Raw genomic sequence first — 25,955 nt, forward strand, 5'->3', positions numbered from 1 at the left:
GATTCTCATGAGATGGAAAAAAATAAGTGTATCTTGGATAACTTAAGAGAGGAGATAGATTGGTCCGGTTGCAGAGATCGTGCTTTAAGAGGTTATGTTTATAGAAAAAGAAAACATCTTTGCTAATAAGGACAGCCCAATAAGGGTGCATAGGAAGGTAGATCCTCTTAAACCCACATATTAATCATTCCTGGCATAATGATAAGAATTCTTATGATCAGCTAACAGAGGCAGGGGAATTGATTCTTAGATAATTTTTCAGTAGAAAGTGAGCAAAGTCATAAAATTAATAGCATGGAAAGAAAAGCATACATGTGCATTCCTTAATTCAGATAGTTTAAAAAATAATAGGAAGATGATATAAAAAAATAAATGTCAATATTCATGCTACATGATTAAATCTTGTGTCTGAGTAAATTATGAAATAAGGCCAAGACCAAAAAAAAATATGGGTAAGCTATAGAAGTCACCTCTATAGATAAATACAGTTTTATATTGACCAATAGAACTATCCAAATTTAAAAATAGAATAGTGTTCCAGTAAGTTATGTACAGAACATACAGCCCTGACCTCTAATTCCAAACTAAAGCTCTGTTGTCTGAATAGAGGCATCACTCAGCGAGAAGAGCCCACCTGAAATCGCAAAGCATAGAATGCATTGGTTGCCCAGTTCGTAAACAAATAAAAACAGAGCAAAGACAGTTTACAAGGAGAGATGCACAAAAAGGCGAAAGAAAACACAGGATGATGACTACAATGCTTGCCTTATTAACAATTCCAGTACATGACAGCAACTTTGGTAGGCGACACTAAATGTATGTCAAAGCAACTCTTTCCCAAACATCTTCCAAGCATATTATATCTTTACTAAATTCCATTACCACTCTTCTAGAGGAGGTAGTGTGGTAATGGGAATTAGGAAGAACAGGACATTTTTCACCCCTTCAAGCACCCCGTCTTGCCAAAATTACATATAAAGTCATTAACATCACTGCCATTTACAACTACCAAATGACCCACGCATGTAATCATGGAAGTATATAAAACTAATAAAGTGTGGATTTGCTGTGGAACAAGAAGCTGTGACTTAAAGCAGAAAAAAAAAAATGCATAAATCTAGATACTAATTCCTCATTGGCAACTATGGAAAGGAGCCAAGGATGGATAATAAGAATTGTTTTACTCAATAGGTATAACCATGGCAAGAATTCATGAAATCGTCAGGTAATAAAGCACAAAGGCTTAAGCATTGGTTGTTATTGGCAAGGATGGTAGAACAATGGCATGTGTAAAGACTGTAAACCACCAGATTTTACCCAAAATGCAACTCAAATAGTAAATCTGAACTATAATAAACAGCCAACAATTTAAACATTTCCACTAAATGTAAAAATCTGATTAACTTATGCTACCTGTCCAGTGAAATTGTTCAACAAGCCAACATGTATGAGAAGGCCGAGCGAAAGACACAGCAACATTTTGTAATTCATCATTATACCACTGGATTGCCTTAACCTCGCCTTTACCTTCATTATAACACTTTGGCTAACCAAATCCAGTGTTCTGATAGGGAACATGCAAAAATTCTTTGTCTAAAATCTAATCCTTTAAAACTCGAACTACTATGCCAGTTGGAGTCTGACATGTCTGCAGGTGACCTGAGCCAATTAAATCGCGAAGATGAAATCTCATGTCAAGGGGAGAAAATCGAAGGCGCTTTTTCTCAAGTAAAGCCAGCATCATTTCCTTGTATTTCCTGCGATTCAGAAATGACAGCAATTCCTTTCTCCCCTGGACAAATATCAAGCAAAGAAGAGTCATTGGACTCTATGTCTCTAATACGGGCAATACACGACACTGTGAAGAGTGGATAGCTGAAAATAGATTTTATAACAACTAATAAATAGTTCTATAACGTACATCCTAATATATAACAGTTGAACAATAACATCCAAAGCCTTGGAATCATTTATGGTATCCAACCATCCATGTAATAGTAACTTTGTGATTTTTTCAAAAGAAAAATAAATAAGAAAATAACATTTTAGTATTTTACCTTCTGTCCATATCCCCCCCCCCCTTTGATATATGAAATATTTGTACTAGGAGACAATTATTGCAAAGGTTAAGGGTTTTCTAGTGTGCGATATATGATTTTAATGGCATGCTCAATGGATATTTTCCCAAACCATAATAAGTTTATAACTTGATTAGGATAGGCAAAAGATTGATGTATGAAAGCAGAGAGTCAAAAATACAGATGTCAATCATGTCATTATACAGAGTAAACTTAGAAGGTAATACCACTAATTGAACACATTTTATCATTCATCATTTTGGGAGATGCATCAAAGATAAATGCAGGAAAGCAGTTAATAAGCATATTCAAAATATAGTCGATGATGAAATCATAGCATAGAATTGAATTCGATGACACGATTGCAAAAACTAAAGGTCTATATGTTTTGGTGGAAAAAAATTTACAGGAAAACGATTTTACTCCATTTCTCCATGTTCCTCTGTTTTTAAAGGGTGGGAAACAATTTTCCGATAGGTGGAAAGTTACTTTTTAGAGAAGGAAAACCATTTTCCTTTCGTAAAGAAAGCATGCCACATTTTCCTTTTTGCTCTTCACTCCTCTAATTTCTCTCCTCTACCATTCCCCTCCCTTTTACTCCCATTTTCCTTTTTCTCCATAAGTAACATAATAAAAAAACAAAGAAAACCCTTTTCACAATCATGTTTTCCATTGCAAATTATTTTTCTTAGAAAATGGTTTTCCATTGAAATTTCTAATCTTTAGAAAATGATTTTCCATGAAAAATGTTTTCCATCAAAAGTTCAAAACAAATGGAGCCTATGGGTTTTCTAGAATTTCAGCTTTCTTAAGTTTAGAAAATACAAAACTTGTTTTGTAATCCAATCTCCTGTAACCAAGTAGACAGATATTCTTAGTTTGATGGTATAAAAGATTATCTAATCATATTGTTGTATACTAATCAAACTTGCAAGGGTTTATAGCTCTAGAACTCTAGAATGCAGCCATGCAGGGATAACATAGTTATGTACCTGAGAGATCCCCTTTAGAATCGAGCCAATATTTGGAATAGCAAACCAGTAAACGTTTGGATCAATAAGTTGTCGAGTCTACAAATACAACAGTAGAGTTACAAATTTTAAAACAAAATTTATATGTAAGAAAGAATTGCATATGCACCATACAATATACTTGCTACTTTCTTAGTTAACCAGCAATAGGATAGTTCATATGGAAATTTAATAATGAAAAAGGGAGTAGATTTACATACAATAATGCCTGCATTAACCAAGAGAGATATATATTCGTCCTTCATTTTTCCTCCTGCTGATAACAGGGAGTACTGCAACAAGCAAAAGGCAAAATTAAAATTAAAATTAAAATTATAAATAAATAAATAAAATAAAATAAAAAGATTTATGCAAATTCAGAACTTCAGAAGTTAAAATAATACTCTGTAACATAGTTTTGAGATAGACTCAACCAGCTAATACTTCACTCAGGAGAAAATTATTATCAGAGCAGGAAAATTTTAACTCATTGATAGCTGAACATAGAAAGAAATGATTGAAAAATCTACACCCACTCACTCAATAAGTGAAAAATATAAATAAATAAACTTCATTTAGACAAAGAAACTGTGTCAAAAACACAAAGAACATATATAGAAGTAAAAATAGCTACTCGAGTTGCTGGTATTCACGGTTTACAATCACTGAGAGCCACATACACCTTCAACTGAAAACAGCAACAAAGCAAAAAATCACCAACAAATAAAACTTACAAGCTCTTGATGTGAAATGCTTGGCTCTAACTTGGACGTGATAACATGAGACTTGAACCAACCAAACACAGCAAAGTCACTTTCCTTCTTAGTTCCTATCTTCTTTGAAATATTATCTATCTATAAACAAGAATTCAATACAGAAAATCTATTAGAATATAACAATTATTCTAAAGTTCACTAGTCGGCTGTCGGTCTAGCAGATGGAGCCTAGGGAAGGCAAAATTCATCAGTTCACAAGAAGTTTTTACAACATGTTAAGGTTCATTGGTTCAACTCTAGCACTTTAAAAGATGACATTAGTTACAAATCACAAAAAAGAAAAACAAAAACATGCAGAAGTAGATAAATAACCTGCTGTATGTAGTCTTCAAGAAACATAATTGCATGATCATCCTGCCCTGTATTTAGTTTAAAAACACGCAGAACTTTATCCCTCTTCAACAACTGCAAAAAGAGATTAAAAAGGCTCATTAATAACAAAGGAAAAGCTGCTATTTAAATATCAAAAGCAGCTTTAGTCCTGGAAAAGACTTTTATCTCTAAGTTCAGAATTGTTGCAGTGACAACATTTGAGACTAAAACAACCAATAATCTTCGCCGTGATTGCCATAAAAATGTGCAATGGACATAAATGCTTACAATAACAACAAAGCCCTAGTCACAGAATGATTTGGGGTCGACTAACATGAATCGTCATAAGGAACAGTACGATATAAGAAAGGGATGTAAATGCTTACATGAATATAAAGATAACATGTAACAAAAGTCCAGGTCATTGATCATTGACTTAATGTCTCTCCAATTCAAGAGGAAGTATGTAAAAGTGCCAACAGCTGCTTACTTGACAGTAAGAGATAATAGATAATTGACAAAAAAAAATAGTGGGGTTAGGTGATTATCTTCCTTTGTTTTGTAAGAAGTAGCTTTGTCAACCAAAAAACTTTCCAGTGCTCTACTTCCAAGAAGAACAGGCAGAAATAAAAATACTAAAATTTGAGACTGCTTTAAAAAAATTTGTGAAATTGTAGTCATTTGATACAAGGAACCAACTCAATCATGGAGAAGCAAGAATATGGACCGATATTAAGCAATATATCCCACTCTATACATATTCCTAGTGAAGTTAAAATTTCAAGAACTTGAAAAGATCATATCACCAGGGAGGCCTCTTAAAATTGTATTTGCACGGCACTACAAAAATTCATCTGCCACAGTGAGCAAACCAATCTACAACAATTAACAGAACAAAAATTAAACAAGGTTGTAACCAGTAGCATTAGATCAAAATATTGCATGCCCTACATCCCCTACCATATATCTTTGCAATCTTGCAACCATGACTACTCTTAAAATTAATGTCATAATTAACAACTCATAAGTTATGCTCCCAGAACTATAACAATTCCGCAAGGAACTAGCACATAATTGCAATCAAATAACAGCCTATTGAGTTCAATTGTCATTATCATTGTACTATAATTAGGTGTCCCTACTTTGCTAAAGTTAGTTCTTATATTCCCATCATTCTGCACCATAATCACTAGTATTGTACAGATTAATTGACATATTCTAATGTACTTGTCTGCTGCATTTTCATTATTGCAGTAAATAGTATGAATGGATAGCTTTTTCTAATCATTGTAAATTCAAGAAACAGCCTCTCTAGTAGTAATTTCCAAATAATTTAGGGTATTGCGGCTAAGGCTGCAACACTGCTCACTATTTGGACCTCCCCATATCCTATATTAATGATTATATACTTGAATGATGTTATCGTTTTTGTAGATAACTGAACAAGGACAAAAACAAAAATCCGGAATGGAAAAATTAAGACAGCTACTTGGAACCATACAATATCATATGATCCAGAATACATGGGAGAATAAAATAAATCCAAATTAAAAACAAATATGAAAAACAATCAAGGAATCAGACCTCTAATTCTTGGTCAACCTGAGTTCTATCCTTTACGCTGCTATACAGTTGCGAATGTAAGATGAAGGGTTTGACAGTTACCTGAGCATAAGAAAGCATAAAGTCAGTTAGCAAGACCTATAAATCCCAGTTTGCTTTCCCATTAAAAATATAAAGAGATTAAATTCACTTGCAAAACTTTCCTATGAAATTATCAAGAAACCAAACTTATACAATAACTCCAATGAAATTTCCTTGGAAAAGTGTAGCCAATTAATAAACTACCAGTTTCAAGTTTAAAATCAATAAGGTGCAATGTATCTACCAGCATCATACATGTTTCTCTACATTTATATACAAGTATATTTTCAAAAAAAATATAAATAAAAAATCGATGTTTCAAATTCAAGAGAGTGCAGATCAATTTCAAATCAAACAATCACAAATTCACAATCAATTGAACATATCATCAAGATAGAGAAACACACATTTGAAAGCCATATCTTTCAGCACAAAATATAAATTCAACAATGAAACACATTAACACCGCAAAAAATCCCTAGAATAACCTCTGCATTCCACATGAAAATCTATAATTAAGCAACCTATCAATCTAACACTGAAAATTGCAATCTAAAGCACATAATTTGGATTTGATCATCAACACACATACTAATTAAAATCATTAAACAAAAATCAATAAGTAGAACAAAGCTTGAATTTGAAGAATCATGATACCAAACCTTCTCAAGCTTGGGGAATTGAGCCTGCATCATCCGAAGAGCAACTAAAGTATCGCTAAACGTAAGACTCTTCTCTGTAAAAATCAAAAAAAAAATCAAAAAAAATCAAATTATAGAAATTAGGGCTTAAACCTAGGTCAAAACCTACGAATCAATCGTAAATTCAATTCAACGAAAAAGATGAAGATGAAATTGCGATTACAAATTAAAATTCGAGAAGATAATGAAAAAAGGTTGAAAATTGTGAACTTACCAAAAGAGAGGAGTTCATCGTGATCGTCGTTGAGTTGCGAGTCGGAATCAAAGTCTGTAACTCGTTTTCGCTTCTTATCAGCATTGGAGGAGGAAGAAGAAGGTCCAGTTTTATCCTCCATTGTAGTATTTCAGCGAAACTAAAAAGGACTAGAAAGTAAAAACCAAAGCAAAAATAACAAACAAAAAGGAAAACAAGATCCTAATGATCATCGTTTTTAGCACGGTCTTTACGAGCCCAAGCTACTCCGCTAAGGTCCACTAGAAGGGAAGGAATCCATATCCAATTGCTCGACAACTAGATTCATACTTGACCCGATCTGATGAGCTGCATCAACCACAACTCGTCCAGGAACAAAGTCAGATAGCCCAGACTGTGTCAAAGGATAAGACCCTGTCAAATCAACACAAACATCACGACCACGATCCTAAGAATAAAGTAATAGATCTGCAGGTCTAAGGGCCCCGTCGTTCCCTCCAGACAACCTAATGTCAACCTCCTTTCTAGCTGAAATCCCAGATCGATAACAAACATCAACAAGAGTATCCCGAACAACATTATGCCGATGTTTAATACCCACCATACCAGCACACAACACCGCGTGATCACCGAAAATATCCCTAGTGAAAACCCTTGAACAAGCAGTGCACAGCGTCGAAACAGAGAATAAAGGAACACCCAAGCGGTAGCACAACACACATTGGTAAGTCTTTGCATTCATCGTCTGACCCAACCCTGAAATAGGAACTTCCCGAAGCCAAGCAGAGGTGTGATCTCCTTGCCGCGATTTCCACAATGCTAATTGATGAGGAGATAAAGAGAAGGTGGGTTTTGCAAATGCGGTAACCTTTGTGAAATATATATCTGCCAATTTCTTCATGAGTTTAGGGGCAGCGACCTCACTAGGGTTACACAAAATGTCAGATTCAACCGTTCCATTAAACAGATACAACGCATCCGCGAAGGCTCGACCAAGGCCAACAACGTCAGCATGCCGTAGAAGCTTTGTCTGCAACCCAGTAGACTATAACCGAGAGGCAAGAAAAGCATAATGACGTACATCACCTGCGGAATAAACACCAAGTCCGCCAAACGCAAATGGTAAGGTGGCAAGCCGCCATTGCCATTCGCCAAACCCAGGCCCCGAAGTAGTAATGATACGATCCAAGGAAGATCGAAGAGCCTCGTCGAAAGTGCGCTGAGCCACCTCAAAAGTACTAGGAGGACAAGTACGCAAAGCAAAGTAGAGTTTAGAAACTCCGGTACATGCCCTAAGCAACAACAACTCACACGGGGGATCATCGAGCTTAGCAACCCTATCCATTAGAGCAATGGTCTTGGTCATCCTCTACATCACAAGGTCACCTCCAAAACCGGGATCGGAACTAGCGGGATCACCAAGCAACTTAACACCATGTGAAGGTCGAGCAATATTAGGCGGAAAGACACCCACAAGCCTGCTTCGAGGGTCCTCTGAAGGCCAGAAAACTTCAGTTTTTTCCACATTGAGATGTAACCCAAAACGAGGCCCTTCTTTCATAATCAACTGCAGAACCTTCCCCACCACCAAAGTGTCACCAATAACAGTGTCGTTATCCAAATACCACGCCTGAAGACATAAGTTAAAAGCATCTCTGATTTTACAAACCAGGGGCTGTAAAACCAAAGCAAAAAATAGAGGATCAAAGGGATCACCCTGCTGCACTCCCTGACACGGCCATAAAGATTGGTCCTAATAATACAATCTAGCTAGATTAGAATAGTAGAATTCACCCCATCGAGAAATGCCCGGACAACGACGACGAACTTCACGCCACATGACCGTACGATCAACAAGATTGAAGGCATTTTGAAAATCTACCAACAACATAGAAAGACCAACATCAGAACCTCGGTCCTCAATCAACCGATTCACAGCATGAAGTATTGTCTCACCACCTGAAGAAACCCTAACACCAAATTGAAGACCATCAAAGTAACTTCCTAAAGACTGGCTAACCATAACAACACCCACATTCGAAACCGGACGTCGCTAAATAGTACCCACAGCTATAGGACGAATACCACCACCGGGCTTTGACAAGTGGTGTAAGAGGAGCACTAGCAATATACTCTCTTAGTTCCATAGGACACTTTCTAGCTAGAAAGAGATTAACTACCCCAAAAATAGAGTCAACTAACTCATCTGATATAGCCACAGCAGCACCACTCAAGCAATCCATAAGGTGCTGAGCACCTAAACCGTCCCTACCACATGATGTGCCACGTGGAAAACTCTTAATCCGATCCAAAACAACAGCAGAAGTAGTAACAAGATGAAGGCCATCAACAGGTATATCAGGCAAGGTTGGAGCTGGAGAAGTAGGGTGTTTAGATTGTAAATTCGCGAGAGTGGCGTCATTATAAGGAGTTATGCCTGAAGAAGAAAAAACCCGGACTGCAGCAGTATCCCTCACAAGTTGTAAATTACCACCTGGGGCCATCACAAATCTTCCTACGACATTGCTTGATATCACGCTCCTCCAAATCAAGGTCCTCATCATCAACCACTGATAAAGTAGAAGAATCCTCTGCCAAAGTATCCCTCACAAGTTGTAAATTACCACCTGGTGCACTCCAAGAACAAATAGCACGGGAAATACTTTCTTCTTGATGCCAACGTTTTACCAAAGACCTAAACTCAGAGCTGCTCCGCGGACGAAAGGATTTTAAGGGTGCAAAGAGGTAACACCAACAAAGAGACCCAACTAGAAATGTCATTAGGCCTAGAGATCACCTTATCAAGGGCACCATTCAAAACCCGAGAAAACCCCAAACGACACTTGGGAGGTATAGACTTCACAGTACGAAACCCCTTGGAGAACATTCAATCAAGAAGAGCCACATCAAAACCACAATTTTGATCTTGCACCAAACCACCTATAATATATGCGTCCAAGCTGAGCCGGAGAAGAGGGAGCTTGCAGCTTGGAGAAACCATGAAGCACAAAACGAACAATACCATCTCCTTCATCCGGGGGTGACACAATCTCACTTGGACTATGACGACACTTAGTACGATGCGTATGCATTTTGTAGCAAACCCCACATAACTAAATCCCCAAACACGAAAAAAGTAACTTCAGCCTCAATAAAACAGCCAAATTAGAAGTAAGAGAATGTCGTGTGATATCCCGCGCATCAATACAAAAATGATGATCACAAAGATGCTTGATAAGAGAAATTTTTGTAAGACCATTGCCACTTCCATCTTGACAACCACTAAGACCCATAAAGGGGCAATGAAACTTCACCCGAGAAGCCGACATAGCTACACACAGCCACCACCAAAAACTACCCAAGCCGCATGAACAAAAACAATCTTATGCTGAAAAAAGCACCCAAACTGACCTAAAATGAACTAGAAAAAGGCACCCAAGCTGACCAGAAATCAAAACGTTGCAAACATGCTGCCACCACGCAAAACCTGCCACCTGAACCTCTAAAAAACAGCGTGAAAACTGAACCTAAAATACCAGAATAACTAGCCAAAAACTGACCAGAAAAACTAGTCCAAAACCGAACCTTAACCAAAGCTAAAACGCCCAGCAACTGCCTCAATTATGCCGGAAAACTGACCCAAAAGAAACTCCCACCGGAACCTGCTATAAACCACCTGAAACTAGCCCTTAAACCGCCTGTCGAACCGCCGGAAACAGCAACGATTACGCCTGAAAATAGCCCTATAAATGCCAGAAGAACGCACTACAAAACTGCACCAATGACGTCGGAAAACCGCCTATAATTCGCCAAAAAAACCACCTGGAATTCACCTAACTGATAACCCAACACCTGATCTGACCTTATTAACAAGTGCATACCATTGATTTAGGTGAATGAAAACATAAGTAGATGTATACCATCTTTAACATATGTTAATAGTAGAAAGATAAAAGACAATAGTTTAACATCTTCAAATTATTACAACCACATATCAAAATAGGAACATAATTAAATAAGAGTTTAACATCGTGGTGAATTAACCATCTACTTTCATATGATCTTCATTTTCATCATCTTTATTGTCGCTTTAATCTTCATTGTCATCACCTTCATTGTCGCTTTCCGATCGATTAGCCCTCCAAATTCGACGTGCTATACGATGTCGCACTTTGGCCATACTATCTTTACGCCATTGTGCAAACATAGTTGAATCTACTACTCCTATATTCGCATCATGTTGAATGATTGGTATATCAAGCTTATACGTCCGAATAAAATTATGTAGTGTGCAAGTGGCTACAATGATTGACATTTGACTCTTTTGTGACACTTGTGGCATGTTATCTAATATCCTCCATATTTTTTTCAACTGTCCAAACGAACATTCCACCTTCATTCTTAATGATGAATGTAGCTTATTAAAATGTTCTTTTAATCACCTAGGTGGTATTGTTCTAAAATTAGGCATATGTACTCTTACTCCCCCGATGTATGGCGTTATATATCTAAGAGTATTTGGATATGCAGAGTCTGCCAAATAATATTTTCTTGAAATATATAGATTTTAGTATATTTTACACAAAATAAGTGTTCTTATTACGATTGGTAAATATTAAAAATTGTTATTAATTGTTATTATTATTATTAATTATTAATTATTATTATTATTAAATATTAATTCTTCATATTGTGAATTATTAATTTTTATTATTATTAATTATTATTATGAATATTAAATATTAATTATTATTATTAATATTAATAATTATTAATTATTATTTTGAAACAGAGCAGTGCAAAGCAGATTTGAGCAGAGCAGAGCAGCTCAAAAGAACAGGGCCTTAGTCAATCCTCCATACGAATGGCATCTCTAAAACAATAGCTAATAGCAATCTCACACTCGAGCATTGACAGATTATGTGAATGTATGGAGAGAGGACGAAGCATCCTGAACTCGCCTATGTCCTCCTCTCCATGCCAATAAGAGCCTCACAAGACAGCCATTCATATTTGATATTTTAGTGGTCGTTATATTATCAGTCATTTTAGCTCTTGTTTTGTCATCAGTAAAAAGTTCATTACTTCGTATTGAATACTACATAATTAGGAGATCTAGTTATGTAACGTAATTTTGTTAGGTGCACGACACGCCTATCATTCAAAAAGCGTTAACGGTATGGACTAATGGACTATATTGTGGTAAAAAGAATGATTATAAGGTACAAACTTTATCTCCTAGCTACAACTCCCAGTAGGTTACAGCTTATTTGAATCCAATGTTTGCATCAGTTTTCCCTAGTAATAAACTCAGTACTTTTAGCCTTCAACAATACCTTCCCCACACAACCAAAAAGCAGAGCAAGTAAGTATAAAATATGCAAGGAACCAAGGAATTAAATTTTGGAATATATCATGGTAAGACTTGTTCTTAGAATTACATCCTTAAAACGTCTACATCTCAATAATCTTTAGTCTGCATTCAAGATCACAGAACATACGACAGACAAAGGCCATTCCATTACATATATTAACTAACAATCCCTAATGCTCCATAGCACTAATAAGCTGATTTGCAAGAGTCAAGCACCAAACACACGGCATGCCATCCGTTATCAGTACTTCTGAGGAGCCTGTTGGGTAGGCAAGAGTCCAAAGCGCTTCTTTAACAGAACTCTCTGCCTCGAGAATTTGTCATCAGGGGAAAAGCGAGCTGCATAGTCAATACATAACATAGTCAGGGGATGGATCATGAATGCATTTTATCAAAAAGTAATCAAAACCCAAAATGCCAAAGTAAATGGTTTATTAACTTCAGGAGTTCAGGTACACAGGAGGTACCCGAATTTAGATAAGCTCGAGAACATCAAAGAACTACTGAAATTCAGATGGACAAACGGTAATAACGACTTAAGTTTTCAAAGACCAATCCGACCAACCAACTACTGAAAATAGTCCTATTAGCAAGTCGAAGCAATACCAAACCAAAAGTTTTAACAATCGGAATAACATGACAGTAATCATCCACTAATGCATAACAACTCGAAATCAACCTTGAATTCCATTAACAACTATGACACCATAACATTATCAGCATAACAATCGAAATAAGCCTCATCAGGCTACACAAATGCAACGATAAAAACTTAATCATCAACAAAATTCAATCAAAATCCGTTTCATGTTCTTCAAAAAGGCCTTCTAGGGTTTACTAGCACATACCAACAACAACAATAACAACATAAATTGTTCAATTAAAACAGATGCAATGTGTTTAAGGTGGTAGCTGCAATTTTACCTGGGTGAGCTGATTGTGTGGCTTTACCAACAGGTGATTCCTTCTGCAATATCACATGAAATCAAATCAATACTTGGAATTAAGAACCCTAAAATTAGAATTTCATAAAATTAATTAATCACCCAACAAGGGTGTTCCAATAATAATGTGATATTATCATATTATATTCAATCCATGCTTCATTTTTCATCAAATCTTTCACTACAACAAGCAACATATCATCAAAGCACCAATATTATTTTACCCATTCTAATTAAAATAAAAGGCACCCAATGAAATTATATGCAAAATAAACAAAAAAAATCAAATTAAAAACGATTTGAGCTAACTAAAAAAAGGGAAAGAAAGAGAGAAAGAATGAACCTTGGTAGTGTAGACTTTGTCGCCATTATCGTTGATGTAGAATTGCAAATACATTTTTGATAATTTCTTTAACCTACCCAATGAAAAAAAAAAAATCAAACCACACAAACAAAATATCAGGAATTAGATAAATTAAAAAAACTGAAATAGCTGCGATTTAGAAGAAGAAGAGAAGAAAACTCACTGACGAAGTGGTTTTGACGACTGTCCTCTGCAATTCTACGCAACAAGAAAGAAAAGCCCTAAAAATGGCTGATATATTTATATGATTTGAAGTTTCGGGATTTTTTCTCTTCGCGGGACAATTATGGGCCTTCTCTATGCTTGGGCTGTCAATATAATTCGATGGCCGTTGTTCGGTCCGTTTGGAAAAGTTTAAGGGTGGGCACAGTTGCACAGATTGTGCCGTGTAGGTCCACGTGTTATGCAAGAGTATCTTGTGCTTAGACAGCTAAGAAATAGTCATAATGGGTTAGGCACGTATCGATCTTTCAAAATCAGAGCTCATGCACGCTACGTTCACATGTCGTGCCGTCCCAACCAACTCCCCTAATCGTGTTTTCATTTTTGTTAATTTGGTTAAAATAAGCAAACCGACATTGAGACAGCCCATCGTGCTCATGTCTAATTCTTGCTAAATTTTGAAATTGATGCCCATTCAGGACTCACGCCTCACCGGCATGCCTCTTCTGCCATGTTGGGCTAATGATGGTCTTATGCTTGGTCGAGCTATGTAGGAGTAGGACTACGAGGCACCAGTTGTGGCTGCTTAAGTGCTTATCAGGGCCGGCCCTGAGGGTAGGCCTCGAGTGCGACCGCCTAGGGTCCATGCCAGAAAGGGGCCCAAAGTTTTTTTAAAAAAAAAAATCAATTTGCATACTAGTAGAAAGCTACCTCGTACTTTTTACTTGTTTAAGAAAAAAAAAAAAAAAAACTACTCCTTTTTAAAAAAATCATTATTGCATTTATTATGCAATTCACATTAAATTACTTAGCTATTAATTAGGTGGAGATTACAATACAATATAACCTCTTCACTTCTTCTAATCTTCCGTTTCTATGAGTATCTACTCTAGAATATTAATTTTTTCAATTACACCGTTTCATATTTATTCAATTATCGAAATTCAAGCCTTTTAATTTTAGCTAATAATATTATGGCAAGGGTTAATATACTAAACAAAATAAATAGCAACAAAAATAATTCATCTATCACCAAATATTTGAAATATTTCACACACCCGGGTGTACCGTGCACCCAACTAATCCAAAGTTAGTTTTTGCTCTTTATTTGATGATTAAACGAGAACAAAATGCTCATGGGTGTACCATGCATCTGGGTGTATATAACAATCTCTCCCAAATATTCAACTCCCATATTCTTATTGTTGATTGTTTATGATGAATTTCACGGCGGCGTCGACGACTTGATCTTTTTCTTTAGTTGCCGATTAGACAAAGGTAATACAATTACACAATTCTTCCTCTGTTTTTTAATACTCCGTATTATGCAAAGTTATTATTGTACTGAGACTTACTATTTAAATAATATAAGTTATTTTCATTGTCTTTTATCTAAATCTATTGTATATAAAAAAAAAATTGTTTCTATAAGGGGCCCTTTTCTTATATTATGCCTAAGGCCCATAAATTTTCAGGATCGGAGCTGGTGCTTATGGCTAAGACCTACGGCATTGTTTACTGGTTTTACTTTTATTTATGTCTTTTTACCACCTCTCTCTGTCACTTAAAATTTAAAAAATAAAATGTAAAAACTAAAAAATTCAGCAATAAGCCCAATAACTCAAGCCCTATTGACCTTAATGGAGTTCTCTTTCTCTTCAAGACAATTTTTAAAGCAAGTGCATGCTTTTCTGCTCCAAGATTGAGCTTATAGTGCCCCTTCTCAAGCGGTTATTAGTTTATTACCCTGAAACTGAAACAAGTAAAAGGAAAAAAAATTACTGCACTTCTCTTTGAGATATGTGAGGAACTAACCTTATAAACAATTTTTATTTACAAATTACAATTGATACATCCGTCCAATAATTCTGTAATTCTATTGCTAAAAGAATGCACTTCACCTAAAAATTTCCTACCTATAGCCAAAATTGTGAAATGCGACGGGGTAGCTCTCTACTTCACAATCTTCTTGCTCCATTCCAAAGGATATCCATGGATGCAGCTCAAGAACGTGACAACTGATATTCAGGCTTTAGAACCCAGACTGAACCATTCCGATTTTTCTCTAGTATAGCAATTTCTTTCAAAAGATTTTTGAACAAGGGTAAATCATTTGAAGGAATTCTATCTCTAAAATGTTCCACTATTGTGGAAGAACTGGTGCTCCCACCATTATTTTGGATGAAAGTGCAGATATTTCGGATTAAAACTTCTGGTGGGACCCCACTGAGATTCTGAGATGCCCGAGAAGGCCTGGTTACACTGGAACCTGCCCTGTTAGCAGAGCTGGAAGCCAAACTAAACTGATGTTCAAGCCCATCACCGACTGCACTAGCCTGGTTCCCTCGAATTTTGGCGAGCAACTCAGATGAAGACAATGCTTTACCAGAAGCAGCTCCTGCAACAAATCCATTTGTACCAGTTTTGGGTGCCTCATCTTCTGATCTGGAGTTTCTTACCAACTGAGAGTTCACTGTTGACCCAAATGTCCGGCGAACAGATGAAGGTGCACCGGCAGCCCCAGATTTTCCTGTCCATGTTGGAACAGATATGTTCTCTCTGCTTCTAAGCATTCGCGACTGACGAAGTGCTTCTGCTGCTCTCTGTGCAACTTGGGAAGCCTGCTCCTCGAGCCTCATTTTTTCCTCATCATGGGCATCCATGATAGCATCATGATTTATAGCACTCTGAAATAGAAAAATAGGATGGAAATTACTCGAAACATATCAAAGATGATATACCGTAATACATCACAATGCAGCAACGCACAGATCCAAATGCAAATTGTTTAAGTGTAAATGCAAAAAATTGCATACTCTGTATATCAAAGATGATATACCATAATACCAGCAAGAATCAGATCAGACATGTAATTTTTTGGACATATATATTTCACAGCCTAAAACTCAAACATGTAATGATGTAAATGGCAAAAACATCACAATTCAAAACCAAAAGTATCCAGTAAACAATTAAACATACAGAAATAGCCTAACAGGTTTATAAAACTTACATGTATCCCATGTGTGTCAAAAAGATTCTTTAAGAAATTTGTTTCTTCGTCAGTGTTTCGACCATTGTCAGCACCTTCTTTCTCTTTATTTCCACATAAATCCTGTTGCGGGCTATTTTCTCTGTCTGTGTCATTTGCACATGCAGTTGTTGCTCCAGAGCAATTATCTTTTTGCTGGTCTTCTTTATCAATGCTAATAACATTCAATTGCTCAGGTAATTGACCAAAAATATGTGAAGTCTCAGTTGAGCCAGCATGTTCTTCATCAGTTAAAACAAAAAGATCCTTCAAATCTCTTGCTTTAAAGAATCTTCGCTGCTGCGGGTTTTTCAAGATCTTATTGGTCAGAAAATGTTTGTATATCTGCCTATGATACACTTTCTCCTCTATAGTACCACGTGTGATTAACCTAAAAATGGTTACATCACGTGTCTGACCAACACGCCAAGCACGCTCCCTGGCCTATTATGAGTAATAATGTAGTCAGACATCATGGTTATCAGCATTGAGAACAAAAAGAGTCATAAACTTTTCTCTTTTGACATGAAAGGGAAATTTCATTATAGTAAAGCCATACAGCATGGCATACACTACTAACACAACCAATCAGAAAAATAGCATTGGGGACAATGTTTTCAAAAACTTCCTTGAGAAAACATATTTAGAACAAAACCCAATAGCAAGAGCAACAAATAATTCAGTGTATGAATGAAAAATATCAGGAAAGTCCTTAAACGAGCAAGTATACATAACATGAAATAATATACACTGACCTGCATATCTGTTGATGGATTCCAATCTGGATCAAAAATTATCACCCTGTTTGCCCCAGTAAGATTTGTCCCTAAACCTCCAACTTTGGTTGTGAGTATGAAAATAAATACATCATTTGAATTATTAAATTCATCAATTAATGCCATCCTCTGTTTAACTGCGGTAAGACCATCCATTCTCCTGTAGCTATACTCATTGGCAATCAGAAAATTTTCAAGGATATCAAGCATCTGCTGAGTTTGTGCGAAAAGAAGAACACGATGACCCTGTTCTTTCCACATATTCAGTACTTGAGCAACAACCTTCATCTTCCCACTGCGTTCAGGATTCCCATAGTCTGGATTACGTGAAGAATGCTCTCTTTCAAGGAGATCAGGATGGTTACATATCTTACGCATCACATCAATACCATAGAGAGAATTTCTATTTCCATCAAATATTTGCTCCACCTCAGAGCTGGCTAGGAAAGCTTTATAAACAGAGCGCTGCTCAGGAGTCAGACTGCAGAAAAGGACATGTTCAGTCTTCTTTGGAAGATGGGCATTCACATCAGACTTCATACGACGCAAGAGATAAGGCATGATTAGATCACGCAAGACAACTGCACACCTGGTCAATGAGAAATCAAGGACTTACATTAGTTACATTAAGTCAAGGATAGACTTTTCATTGCTATGTGGTGACATGTAAATATGACAACTCTAAACAACTAATTCTTTAACATCTTAATTCCATCAATCCATTGTAATACATAATACGACAGTTCAGGATAATTCATACATCAGCCAACACCAAAATCTACACCCTGCATTATTGCATAAGTAAATAAAAGGTGAAACGTTAATAAGTGCTCCATGTAAATTAAGTCAAAAAAGAGACAGATAAGTCATTATTCTTCAAAATTTCAGAGAAAAACAAACCTGTAAGCTGTGGACACTTGCAATGGAGATGCATTAGCATAACCCCCGACTTTTATGGGCACAGCGAACTCTGCCTCAAAAACAGGTAAGACTCCTAATTTTCCAGGGAAGACAAAATCAAACAAAGACCACAATTCCGACAGTTTATTCTGAATTGGTGCACCAGTCATTATGATACGATGAACTGTCTGCAGCTGCTTGCACACAATAGTAACTTCTGCATTAGGATTCCTAATACGGTGACCTTCATCAAGTACTGCATAACCCCATTCAATGTCCAGTAGTTTCTCCCCCAGTATACGAAGTTGTTCGTATGTTGTAATAAGCAATCCAGACTCTGATCTCAAAACCCGATTAATCAAGGAATCCCACTTCTTTGCACTTCTTGAGGAGGGAACTTTATCCTGATCACTTTCAAATGACCCTTCACTTTCATAATCACTCTCATCAGATTCAGATTGCTTTTGTTTTCGACCAACATCAACAGCAGAATCATGAAGTATCTCAACATGAAAGCTACGGTACCATTTTCGGGCTTCTCTCTTCCATTGCCTTAACAGTGTGACAGGGCAGACAATAATGCTTGGTTTGTACATATTACTAAAATGCAATGACCCAAGAAATGCTAACACCTGAATGGTCTTGCCAAGACCCATCTCATCCCCAATAATCCCTCCAGCTCTTTGACAATGCAGCTCCCACAGCCATTGAACCCCAACTTTTTGATAATCAAACAGGTTGTCAAAAATTGTTTCAGGGATTTTTAATCCACCTTCGAGTGTCACAGATGGAGTCTCGCCACCATCTCCATTCTCAGCATCCTGGGTTTCTGTGATTAAGTCATCCTGTACATCTGCTTTTCAAGGAAAGAAAATATCAGCGCAAAAAAAATTTAGAGTTCAAATGCTTCAATATATCCTAGTACCATGTGGTTAAATATGAGAATCGAACAGACCAGGGAAATCACACATCCAATGTTGAGCATAACTCAATTTCAAAGCTACTCCCTCCATCCCATAAAAACGTTTAACTTCAATTAAGCACAGAGATGAGAAAAAAAAATGTTATATGTAAACAAAAACAAATAAGTAGTAAATAGAGAGAGAAAGAAGTATAACAGCATTGAAAGTAGATAGAGTATGAAGAAAAAGTGTTGGAATGGCAAGTGAAAAGAAATATATAATAATGACTTCGAAAGGTCAATTTTCTTTTATCCCAAAATAGCAAGGGGTGAAGTTTATTATGGGGACAGGTGGAGTAGCTAAACTGGGGGATTCCAGATAAGATGTCTGATTGTTTGATAGTCAATAGTTTTAAGCATAAACAGCAACATGGTTGAGTTTCAGCTCCCAAGCCAATCACACAATAGTATGCATTAGAAGTAATTTAATCAACTTTTGCTTGCCCTGCCAAAGGCTTCTTTGTTGGTTGCCAAAAAAGAAACATATAGAGTAGCCACAACATCACATGATGTCGATTATATTCAAAATCATGCATGTGGCCAAGACTCCAACAATGTGTAGACACAATAAAAAAAATAAAAAAAAATAAAAAATATTATGAACAAACCCTCAAAAGTCAAAACACAAATCTTATGCCCTCCATATACTCTATTAAAAATAATCCAGTAAGATTTCCTTCAAATCAATGTTGAATTTCTAGGCTGCAAAAAAGCCATTATGTATAGCAAAATCCAGGATAAAAAAGAAGAGAACAAAACACTAAACACATGGAAATTTTCAGAAATACAGATTGTTTATATATTTAATGCCACATAAAAGCAGGAAGCAAGGCAACACAGCTTACACTTACATACCAGGTTCTTCTTCCACAAACTCCTCCTTAGCAATGCGTTTGCGCCATCTTTCACCAGGCAAAGGCCTTCTCTTCTTCCTTTTTGAATCATTACTCTTTTCCCCATCACTGTCTAAACTTTTAGGAATTTTAAAAGACTTATTTAGTCTATTAAAAGCATGAGGTGGTGTATCAAGTCTTGGCAAATCTTTAGGCTCAAGCAGCTTAGACGTTGGACGAGCTTGCCGAGCATCTGTTAGTGACCGAACTGCCCTGGCAACACTCTCAGAAGCATGGTCAGCTGTGTCATTCCTGTCCTCCTGTAGGCTTGATGTCCCTGGTTGCTGTATTCGGCGTTCAAAGCCCTTAAGTTTATGAAAAGGCGTAAAAAGTCCTTTTCGCACAAGCTCATCCCTTTCCTAAGTCATAAGAGTATTTGGAAATCAGTTAAGCATAGCTTTGAATGGTTATGAGGCGAGTCACTGAGAACAAAATAAGGTTAACATGCGCCACTATATAGAATGAAAAGATGACAATCATGACATTTTCAATAACCACACCCCCTCCCTGCACAATGAACAATCATTTATGTATATTTAACAGCTCACCGTTTCAACAAATCCTCCAGATGCAGCATTTAGAACAGCATCAAATTCATCATCCTCTTGGTATGAGACAACCTTCTTCTTCTTTTTGGACTCTTTGTTAGGGCCCTGTACCTCTTTCAACTTCCGCTTTGACTTAGACTCTTCCCTGACCAAATACTTCAACAACTTTTCCTCAACCCCAACAGCTTTGCCATCTTCACATATATTTGATAACTCTTTTCGAAGTTCAGCCCTTGTCTTTTTCAGGCTTTTCAATCGATCAGCAGCCAAAGCATGCTGAAGGGTGGAACTATTAGGCATGGCCTTATCAAATCCCTCATCATCCTCTTCGTTTCCACCATGACTCTCAGAATCAATCTCTTCATTCTTTACCCCACTTTTCGTGTGCTCGACAGAAGAAGCCACAGCATCTATTTCAACCTCTATGGCCCTTAATTTCTTCAAAAGTTCCACTTGGCTGGAAGAAGAAGCTTGGTTTCCCACGGAATCAGTGAATTCTTCTACTTCCGAAGTACCCTTCCCGCCATGAGAACTGCTTTCAGCATTAGTTCTAGCCTGCACACAAACACACAAAATCAATATTTTCGCCAAATTCAGCTTTTTAAGATATAGCACACTTCTTCACTCCCACTTTCCAACAATCCATTACTTCAATAAAAACCCCTAATTGTAGGTACCCAATTGTCCACCCCCCACCACCGCCCCATAAACAATTTTGATCACTAAATCACAGCAGAACTACGATAACACATCGTCACATCCCTATATTCAACCTTCGATATATCATCATCCGATCAATCGAAGGTGACATTGTGAAAATTTCTAACCTCAATGAACAATTTAAAAGTGTGTGATCATCAATTGAGGATCACTATACGTAACTTTTAACTCAAATAAAGTTTTCCCTTAATTAAGGATAAACTTAGCACAGTAATGTTGGCCTAAAACAATAAATTGTACCTGCAATTGATAGCTAAATTTATAAATTCAATTAAACATTCAGAAAATAGTAAAACCCCACATTGTATGACATCAAAACATAGCATAATCAAACCAAATTAAAATCAAATTTGACAAAAAAAAAACGATTAATTCAATGAAGAATTGTTACCTTGTGTAAGATATTTCTTTCAATGTCCTCAGGATTGACAGAGGTAACCCCTAAACTATTGAGCAAAATCGTGTCTTCTTCTTCCTCCATTATATGGAATTTGATCGATTAAGTTTCAATTTAGGGCCAACCGATTTTTGAAATCAATTTCAATTAGGACAAATTTAATCGGCAAAAACCCTAATTTATATTCTCTCTCCGTGCGCGCGAATTCGCTCTGTTCTGTTGAGCGACTTGTTTGAGAAATTGAAGCAAAGAACAGTAAAGGGTGATGCAGCTATGGGTCCATGTCCATCCTTCTATTTTTTTTTATTTTTTTTTTAAAAGAATATCCTTCTATTTTTTTAAATACTAGCCTTTTGGCACGGGTTATGCATAGGAAAATTATAAAAGAAAAATCGTTAGCAATTTTTGTCCCTTGGAAAACAATGAATGTTTTTAAATAATATTGTAATTTTTGCATGAGTGATTGATTAAATATCAATCAGTTCAATGAAAGTTAAGAAGTAGGGGAAGAAAAGAACTTGTATGTGAATTGAATAGAGAAATAAATAATACATTTGATGAACAATGTTAAAGGTATTTAAATGTTAGAGATGAATGAGAACGATAAGAGTGTTAAGACAAAAGGAATTATAAAAGTTCTCTCATGAAAAAAATTATAATAAAATAAATTCAAATGGTAAAGGAGAGGAGAATATGTGTTGTATATAGTTTGTGTTTTCATGTAATAGGTATATAAGTACAGAGGAAGCAGATTAATTAATTTAATTCAAGGTCTCCATTATTCAACATAAAGCGGTTGTTATTTATGCACTATTTGATTGACAATTTAATTTTTACTTTTTATAAATCACATGTCGTCATTTCTATATTTGTTTTAGTGTATAGCTTTTTTTTTTTTTTTTATTATTATTATTATTATTATTATTATTATTATTATCTTAAAAATATCTTAACTTATATAGGAGATATGTGTATTATGGCTAAAATGATATAAAATTTTATATTCTTTCCATTTTTAAAAAATGCAAGAGGCGTTGGCTTAATGTATATTGAAAATTGTACAATGTTCATTATATTTTTTACTAACTTAAATTTACCAAAATCAATTTTGATTTGGTAAATATATTTTGAATCTTGTGTAATCAATGTTTAAATAGTAAATGTCATGTAAAGTGAAAAATAAAAAGAAAAAAAAATCAAAATAGTGATTTTGGAGGCACTAGAAAGTGACATGTGTCACTTCCGGTGTTTGTTTTAGTATTAAGTTATTGATTATTAATTTTTGTTTCAGCAATTAAAAATAAATAAATTTTCATTATACTTTTATTTTTAACAAAGAAAGGAACATTATATTACATTTAGATGATTAAAACATCTAGGAAAATCCAAGTTTGTAACCAAAAGATGACTCTTATGTTGTTGGACTTGTTGAAAAATGCAACCATGAAGTCAACCTGATCCGTAGAAAGCAAATAACAAAGAACAAAAAAAAACAAAATCAAAGATAAAACTAGATAGATAATGTTTAGTAGAGGAGCTGATTAGAAGCTCAAGAGCTGCAAGAGTCCGCAGGTCAGCTTTCATTGCTCATGGCAATGGTGTTTGCCAATTCCTTAGTGTAGGTTGGTGATGGAGAGCAAAAATGGAACACTAGATCATCCTTCTGCCTTCTTCCAATCTCAGCTAAACCATGAGCGATCTTGTTTGCACGCACTTCTTTTCACATGAAGGATAGTGACGATCCATTCCCTTTGAAGTAACTTTGCAACATCGTTGACAATGTTAGAAAGACGGTGGTCCATATGGTAGGAGGGGTTCCGCAACATGTATGTGAGAGCTTGAGCATTTGTTTAGCTTCATGGCACAGATTCCTCTTTCCCAGGCAGTGTTTAGTTGTTTACACCCTCCCTGATTGCGCTCCGTTTAGAAGAACCAGGGTTAGAGGTGGGCATGGGTCGTGCCGTGCCTGGTGGTGGCTCGTGTCGAGCCGTGTCGTGCTTGCTTCTTGGTGGGCCGAGCCGGGCCAGGCCACCATTTGGCACACCCCAGCCCACGGCACAGCCCACGTGCCTGGGGTGCGTTCCGGGCCGGGCAGGGGGCCGCCTACTTTTTTTTTTAAATCGATATATTTAAATATTTTATTAATTTATGTTTTTTATTATTATATTATTATTGTTCTTTATATTTTTGTTATTTTTATAATTTTAGTTCTTTTACTTGTTTATTATTATTTATGTTATTTTTATTATTAATATATTATAATTAATTTTATTTTTTACTATTATACATCTTTATTATTATTTAGCAAAAAACAACAATGCATATAATTTAAAAAATTGACTAGTGCAATAACATAAGAATTGATGAATAATTTATTTTATTATACGCCGATATGATAAATCGATAATAAAATAATTGATAATGATAAAAATTGTACAATAATTGATGAATAACTTAACTTTATTGCTTATTTTATTATACAGGGTTTAATAATACAAATAATAGCTATAATTAATAGTATGTAATCTAATTATTCTTCTTGTTCGTTTTCGTCTTCTTCTTCTTGTTCAAGTTCATCGGCCAATTAAATTGATTGGGAACTGGTAGAACCCAACGTTCCTTCATTATCGTCGTTTTGTGCATAAGCACGATCTTGGAAGCGAGTTTCGGCATCCAACCAATCCTTGAAACAAACACACATTTCAAGTGTTTCGGGTTTTAGACTTGTTCTTCTATCGTCTAAAACCCTTCCTGATGCACTAAAAGCTCTTTCGGAGGCAACGGAGGAGACTTGGATAGCAAAAATATCACGAGTCATTGCCGCCAAAATTGGATGTTTCGTGCTTTGTGATTTCCACCAATCAAGGATGTCAAGGCCGTACTTCTCTTCGTCGTCCATGCCTTTCATGAAGTCGTAACTTAAGTACATTTGCAACTCCGAAACATCGTTTTGTGTTCTCCTAGATGATGATTCACTAACTGAAAACTTAGACATCATGTTACAGCTTGTGCAAATAAACCTTTGGCCCTTTTACTTACATTTTTGGATGATTGAGAAGGAGCAAATCGAGACATGGTTCCATATTTAGATTCATAAACTCTATATAAGGCAAAAAATTGATTGGTCACATTAGTTTTATAAGATTCAACATCATCTTCAAATTTCATGCATTGAAAATAAATATCAATTAATAAAAATGTGTCATCATACTTTTGCCTTGGATCTAATATAAAAGCAAAAATATAAATCATAGGAAGAGTAGTGTAATATTTACACCATTTTTCCTCCATTGATGGAAAATATCCATCATAATCGTGTTGTGATTGGTGTTCATCAAAAAGTTGTGCAAGTAAACATGAATTGCTAAGAAAAGAATTAGCACAAGGATTATAAACAGAAGAAAAACAATGTGTCATACTATATAATAATTGTAAAAACTGCATATATTTTTCACATTTAGACCAATCATCATCTAATAAAGCAAATTGTGGAAATTTTTATTATAAAAAATTGTTAATGGACCGTTGTACTCGATTGCCATACTCAACATTTCATAGGTGGAGTTCAACCTAGTTGCACAATCCGTTTTGATTTTAATACCCTTTATCCTTTGTTGCCTTCAAAAAGCTTTCCATTCCTGAAATCTCATGTTAGAGCTGTTAATAGACATAATAGCATATCTAATTTTGTGATAAAATGGACCAATTGCTTGGGTTCCATCCTTCACACACAAGTTTAGAATATGACAAATGCATCTAATATGAAGTGCATCTCCATCTAATATTACATCGATCAATTGTGCTTTAACTAAATTTGCACTAAATGTCATAGAAGTTGCATTATCAAAAGTCATAGACACGATTTTGGACCTAGGATTATATGCATCAATAGCTTGCATTAAATGATGAGAAATATTAAGACCGATGTGGGGGTATAGGTATTCAAGCATTTTAAAATGGATATATAATGCGTTTTTGTAATAACCAATCAGTATCCAACCAATGACAAGTCACCCACAAATAGTGATATTCGTAACCACTATCCCATGCATCAGCGGTCAAAGAAATTCTACAAGTAAGATTACTCAATTCATCATATAACGGACAGTTTTTCTAGAGATTTTTTTTGTGTTGGGGTTGTAGTGCGCGGTTAATGTAATTGTTAAAGGGA

General features: G+C 35.8%; 3 protein-coding genes across 5 annotated transcripts; all 3 read right to left on the bottom strand.

Annotated features, from left to right (window-relative positions):
• Positions 1 to 475: 475 nt before the first annotated feature.
• Positions 476 to 7,205, bottom strand: LOC110734343 (serine/threonine-protein kinase 19-like). 2 transcript variants are annotated; one of them, XM_021914462.1, is made up of 9 exons: positions 6,736 to 7,198; positions 6,483 to 6,556; positions 5,761 to 5,841; positions 4,177 to 4,269; positions 3,823 to 3,942; positions 3,310 to 3,381; positions 3,071 to 3,148; positions 1,414 to 1,792; positions 476 to 634 (listed from the first exon to the last, which is right to left on the bottom strand). In XM_021914462.1, exons 1-8 carry the CDS (start codon positions 6,854 to 6,856, stop codon positions 1,601 to 1,603), a joined length of 831 nt encoding a protein of 276 aa, XP_021770154.1. In that variant the 5' UTR covers positions 6,857 to 7,198; the 3' UTR covers positions 476 to 634; positions 1,414 to 1,600. The 2 variants fall into 2 exon arrangements, with proteins under 2 accessions (XP_021770154.1, XP_021770155.1); XM_021914463.1 differs by lacking the exon at positions 3,823 to 3,942 and having other exon boundaries at positions 6,736 to 7,205.
• Positions 7,206 to 12,093: 4,888 nt separating this feature from the next.
• On the bottom strand, positions 12,094 to 13,701 carry LOC110734344 (H/ACA ribonucleoprotein complex subunit 3-like protein). Its single transcript, XM_021914464.1, has 4 exons — positions 13,560 to 13,701; positions 13,376 to 13,448; positions 13,013 to 13,055; positions 12,094 to 12,427 (listed from the first exon to the last, which is right to left on the bottom strand). The coding sequence occupies exons 2-4, from the start codon at positions 13,427 to 13,429 to the stop codon at positions 12,330 to 12,332; spliced, it is 195 nt and encodes a 64-aa protein (XP_021770156.1). The 5' UTR covers positions 13,430 to 13,448; positions 13,560 to 13,701; the 3' UTR covers positions 12,094 to 12,329.
• A 1,668-nt stretch (positions 13,702 to 15,369) lies between these two features.
• Positions 15,370 to 22,136, bottom strand: LOC110734345 (protein CHROMATIN REMODELING 8-like). Of its 2 annotated transcripts, XM_021914465.1 has the most exons (7): positions 21,779 to 22,134; positions 20,668 to 21,222; positions 20,082 to 20,478; positions 18,266 to 19,118; positions 17,345 to 17,954; positions 16,572 to 17,033; positions 15,370 to 16,245 (listed from the first exon to the last, which is right to left on the bottom strand). In XM_021914465.1, the coding sequence occupies exons 1-7, from the start codon at positions 21,866 to 21,868 to the stop codon at positions 15,562 to 15,564; spliced, it is 3,651 nt and encodes a 1,216-aa protein (XP_021770157.1). In that variant the 5' UTR covers positions 21,869 to 22,134; the 3' UTR covers positions 15,370 to 15,561. The 2 variants fall into 2 exon arrangements, with proteins under 2 accessions (XP_021770157.1, XP_021770158.1); XM_021914466.1 differs by lacking the exon at positions 16,572 to 17,033 and having other exon boundaries at positions 21,779 to 22,136.
• Positions 22,137 to 25,955: the final 3,819 nt, after the last annotated feature.

This window comes from Chenopodium quinoa, unplaced genomic scaffold (assembly GCF_001683475.1).
Source record: "Chenopodium quinoa cultivar QQ74 unplaced genomic scaffold, ASM168347v1, whole genome shotgun sequence".
NCBI classification, from domain to species: domain Eukaryota; kingdom Viridiplantae; phylum Streptophyta; class Magnoliopsida; order Caryophyllales; family Amaranthaceae; genus Chenopodium; species Chenopodium quinoa.